Source organism: Lolium perenne, chromosome 7, assembly GCF_019359855.2.
Source record: "Lolium perenne isolate Kyuss_39 chromosome 7, Kyuss_2.0, whole genome shotgun sequence".
Classification (NCBI taxonomy): Eukaryota; Viridiplantae; Streptophyta; class Magnoliopsida; order Poales; family Poaceae; genus Lolium; species Lolium perenne.
In genome coordinates this window covers 245,552,174-245,557,323 of record NC_067250.2, presented here as the reverse complement: position 1 = coordinate 245,557,323, position 5,150 = coordinate 245,552,174, and the positions used below count along the sequence as shown (strand labels likewise).

At 48.0% G+C, this 5,150-nt stretch overlaps 1 protein-coding gene across 1 annotated transcript; it reads right to left on the bottom strand.

Annotated features, from left to right (window-relative positions):
• Positions 1-458: 458 nt before the first annotated feature.
• LOC127313159 (GDSL esterase/lipase At1g29670) lies at positions 459-3,151 on the bottom strand. Its single transcript, XM_051343708.2, has 4 exons — positions 2,596-3,151; positions 1,478-1,753; positions 964-1,219; positions 459-852 (listed from the first exon to the last, which is right to left on the bottom strand). Exons 1-4 carry the CDS (start codon positions 3,010-3,012, stop codon positions 632-634), a joined length of 1,170 nt encoding a protein of 389 aa, XP_051199668.1. The 5' UTR covers positions 3,013-3,151; the 3' UTR covers positions 459-631.
• Between the last annotated feature and the right edge of the window lie 1,999 nt (positions 3,152-5,150).

The following is a 5,150-nucleotide window of genomic DNA, read 5'->3' as shown; positions in this document are numbered from 1 at the left end:
TGCCGTTCGTTTTTCTTTACTTTTGTGATCATTTTCGCGCTCTGAACATGGTACATAAGAAAGATGGTCTGCGTCAAGACGATAGCATAATGTATATCTTAAGAAAGCAACCTGTTTTTGACTGTCTTGAGACTTGAAAGTATATTCCAAGATGGATATTGTACAAAATGCTATCAAGTGTGAGTTTTTGAAAGGGAGAAGTAAGTGAAAATTTTAGATGATTATTTTAATCCAGCAAAAAAGATACAGCTCGGCCCTTTTCCGTGACTCATGTTGTGGGAACTTTTTTCTTGGTTTCGTTTTTGGTCAGTCAATGAAATAAGTAAATTGTACTTTGTTCTCCCTGTAATGAATAGGTAGACTCCATTACTGTTGCGGTTTTCCTCAAATGTAGTCCAAACCTACGTTTAGACTTAATTTCTCGTGACTCTTGAGGGATGTAGCACTTACGCAAATGCTAATAAATACGTATTTATATTAACCCCTAACCCCTATAAACGCAAGCACAAATATTCCTCGATGAACATCTTCGAGAAATGAACCGGCAGATTTTAAGATGATCATACAATACTCTTGCTGCATTGCAAGATCACTAGTAAGAGTTACTACATGTGCTCCGGAAGATCACCGCCTACAACATGGCCAACATCTTCACATTGATCGGGTATGCTTCCTCCGGCGACACGGAGCCGTACCCCTTGCGCGAGATCCAGGCGTTCACCACGTCCGTCGGGTGGAGCCCGTCGAAGAACAGGTACTCGTTCCGATCACTGCAGATGGGCCCTCCCTTCCGGCAGAGCACCCCCGACGGCCCCATCTCGCTGCAGCAAGGCTTGTACGTCTCCGTGATGCCTGAAAAACAAAAGATACGATCAGCCACATCGATTGATAGCCACCTCCATCAGGATAGATCCACATGATGACATGACTGACTGAATGTGATCAGTGGATCGGCTTAGTTACCGTGTTTCATGGGGTGGTCGAGCACGTCCATGGTGATCTTGTAGGAGTCGATCACGGAGAAGCTCGCGCCGGGCATGCTCGGCCCCGCGGCGTCAACGAGCGACCGGAGCTCCGAGTTGAAGAGGAGCGCCGCCGCGTTCACTGGCTTGACGCAGACGGCGGCGGTGACGTTGAGCGACGCCCTCACCACGGGGGAGCACCCGATGGGCTGGATGGAGAAGATGGCGAACTTCCTCGCCCCCAGAGCGTACAGTCTCTGCAATGCAATTACGTAAGAAATCCTGCCGCAATTAAACGTCCTGTCCAAAACTGCAAATCCGATTACTATTTCAAGTACTGTACCAGGAAGAAATATTGAACCAAAATGGTCCACAATTGGCCACTTGATCGATCCGGCGCCTAATCATTCAATTCCTACGTCTAAATTCGGAAAAGTCCTGCCTAATCATTCAATTGCTTCGTCTAATTTCCACACATGTGCCACACAAAAAAAAGCACGAGAGGAAAAAAATACCTGGAGGTGGGCCGAGAGCCTGGCGACGAGGGCCCTTGTGAAATCTGACAAGTCGGGCCTGGTTTCCTCGCTATTTCTGGGCCTGAAGTAGTTGAGCAGGTAGTCATTGCCACCTGACCCGATCACGAACAGGCTCTTGGGCAGGTAGCAACGGTCAAAGAAATCATGGCCCTTCATCTTCTTGCGATCGTTGGCTCGTTGAAGCTGGGCCCGCAGGTTAGGAAGAGTCACCGCCTCAAAGTTGGTGATTTGTTGCTCTAGGCTGAGCACCTCGCCCTAAAATATGCAGCATGTACACACGTTACCTAGGTACATGTACTACTCGTTCCACATAACCATATTAATGCACCTTCATTAAATGTACTACTATGTGGTTCCACAGTACTCATACTCGACTTTTTTGTGTGCTTCTGTATAAAAGAATAATGGTAATCTCATGTTACGTTTTCCACAAAGAAAGAGTACCATTTTAACAATTAATTCCATACCGCATACTAGTACTATTTCTCCAGAGTTTGACATTTTGGTAGCAGTAGCACGCCACTACCTATGGTTCAAACACGCACATCACATACAGGCAGTGTACAGAATGCCACTATTTGCAAGAACACTCGTAGAGAGTATAAAATTTCTAATGGTATATCCGCTGCACTATATACCATTATTTTAAAAAAAATCGGCAATCACTACTACATCTGTTACAATAAATATGGCTTATAAATTTGGTCAAAATTAAATCTTAATAAGTTCATCTAAATGTAAAGAAGACAATATAAATATCTAGAACATGAAACAAATGTATTACGAAAATATATATTACGGTGAATTTACAAATACTAATTTGGTATTGTCAAATATTTATATTTTTATCTATAACATTGATCAAATTTAGAGGATGTTAACTCTTAAGTAAGTTCTTATTGATTGGACAGGAGGGAATACCATCTTCCATAGTGAGTTTCATTCCCTGCGGATACCATTTCACAAGAGTTTGACACTTTGGTAGCAATAGCACGCCACAATACGGTTCAGACACACACGTCACCAATACGTCTAGTGTACAGTACAGGATGCCACTATTTGCGATAACGGTAGGTAGAGCATGAAAATCTACTCACAGTTGCCTTGCCGGTGTCGTCGAGGATGCCAGAGCCGCCGGACGCGAAGTTGACGCCGTGCAGCGCGGCGCGGCCCCTGGTGGCCGGGTCGGCGAACGTCGGGATGCGGCCGCCGGCGGGGAGAAGGAGGAGCTCCCCGAGCGCGTCGATGGTGTTGCGGCCGTTGGAGAAGCGGCCGGTGGGGCCGAGCGGGAAGTCGACGCCGTATGGCAGGTAGTCGGCGCGCACGGCGCGGGAGCCGTTGAGGAAGTTGTTGTTGCCGTTGTCCACCAGCGAGCTCCCGAACACGAACATGGCCTCCACCATCCCCGCAGCCCGGCCGCCGTGGCAGCTCTTGGAGGCAGCGGCAGCAGCTTCGTGCTGCGTTAGCACGACGAGGAGGCAGAGAGACGCCACGACGAGCTTGGCCGTGGCCATTGCCGGTGAAACGCAGCAGCTCGTGAGCTAGCTTTAATTGCTTAATCTGTTTGACACGGCTACGTTGCTACTCCTATTTATAGTAGGAAGAAGAAGATAGGGCGGTGCCGTGCGTGACTGCAACCTCTGGCGGATTGATTGAATGGGGGTAGGTTTGTGCATCAGCAGACACGGAGATCGATCTAGGGATCGGAATGCAGTTACTGCAAGAGCACGCGTACGGTAAAAATTGATGCTACCTGATGCTGCTGCGAACCTGCTGAATACGATATGGATCGTGTAGTACGCCGTACAACATTGCTGCTATTTTACCGTTTGCTTGTCTGGGCATCGATCTCGGCCGCGAGCAAGCAGCTCAATAACTGATGGGGTTCTACGTCTATACAAGTGGCGATGTGATATTTGGAGCATGGTGGATAGGAAGGTGACAAGTGCAGCGTTGGCCTTCAATGAACACTTGACCGATCGTTCTTCTTCAACAGAAACTTGTCTGTTTCTCCCCCCTAGTGCTGTGAAGTGGGGATACTCTGCTGCTCAGTAATGTTCAGAAAGCTTTTGTTTATTAGGCACACGGAGCAGAAAATCGGGACTCAATGATCCACGAGAGCGTAGTTTCCCGAGTACCATGCTATCAGGCTGGTCATATCAGCGCAGCGCTGGCGGAGGATGCCGGCTCGGAATGTGATGTGGTTGGTTTGCATGCATGAGTGAAGTGAGATGTAGTTAGTTAAAAGAGAGAATTCTTTATATGACACTAGTCTTAAATTTGATGCCTTATATGACACTATCAACTTTTTCTTCCTCATGTGACCTGTTCTATAAAATTTATGCCTTATATGACATTCTGTCAACTATTCCGTCAGTTTTTGCTCACGTTGGACCAAAATACCCCTGTTTCCCCTTTTCTCTGTTTGCACACCATCCACATCGAACGAGCCCGCACCTCACGCGTCGGGCGGAACCCTACCAGCGGCGGCGGCCAAGGACCGGCGGCCGAGGCGTCGGTTGCTGCGGCCATGGAGGAGACGGCCGGGTGCGGCGGTCATGGAGCAGGCGGCCGGGAGTGGCGCTGGCGGCGGGCGCGGGCGGGCGGGCACGGCGCGACGCGACGGGTGGGCAGGGCGCGGCGGCCGTGCAAGGACCGACGGCCGTGCAATTTTTGTCACACATTGCACTAGGGGCAGAACTGACTTTGTATGTGAAAAGTTTACACCGTTAGCTCAAAAAATACACTAGAGTGTCATGTGAGGCATAAATTTTACACAAGTGACCATAGAAGGAAGCAAAAAGTTGAGAGTGTCACATAAGGCATCATATTTTAGGACTAGTGTCATATAAGGAATTCTCTCTAGTTAAAACGATTTTTTGGAACCTAGATACTACCGAACCCAATTAAATTTACCCCAGATGTAAGTTATATAGTTGCCCCGAAATTACTGTGCAGTTGAGTTTTACTTCATATTATTCATCTAAAACTTGTCATTTCTCTCCAAGCTACATACTTTTAAATTTAGGTATATAAAAAATAGCACGCACATAATTCGTGCATCTTCTATATACAAAAACTATTTTTAAATTTTTTGGAGATTCAGAATCCGGCCCGCACAGTGAAATGGGTTCTAGAGTACCCGGGTTTCATCACGTATTTCTACAGCCTGGTCCAAAGGTTAGAGCAAATGTTGCATCTAGCTTGGCTAGGGAAAATGTTTCAAAATTCGCAACTCTCTAAGACGTCTAGACAGTGTTGCTCCAGGCACTATATTTCCTGACCTACAGCTGGGCATGGGCAGCCTGGCCCAAAAAACCCGGGCTGGGCTGGGCTAGGCTTGCACTACGGGCTGGGCTCGGGCCTGATTTTTGAGCTCGAACACTGGGCCGGGTTTGGCTCAGGCTTGCAGTTTTTGTGATTTAGGTAAGGTCTGGGCCGGGCTTCTCGGGCCGGGCCAGGCTTTTGCTAGTTCGGGCCGGGTTCAGGCTCGATTTACAGGCTTAAGGGTCGGGTCGAGCCGAGTTTGGGCTTGATATTGTAGCTTCGGGCTTTTTTGGGCTTGGCCCGAAACCAGGCCCGACCCGAGTTTTGCCCAGGTGTAGCTTGACCCGAGACAACGCGAAAAGTCAAACTAAATCAATGTTATCCA

Coding starts and splice junctions, on each gene's coding strand:
- LOC127313159 (XM_051343708.2), bottom strand. CDS start 3,012: ATGGCCACGGCCAAGCTCGTCGTGGCGTCTCTCTGCCTCCTCGTCGTG. Junction 1,220..1,477: donor GGCTCTCGGCCCACCTCCAG/GTATTTTTTTCC, acceptor ATTGCATTGCAG/AGACTGTACGCTCTGGGGGC. Junction 853..963: donor CGACCACCCCATGAAACACG/GTAACTAAGCCG, acceptor TTTGTTTTTCAG/GCATCACGGAGACGTACAAG.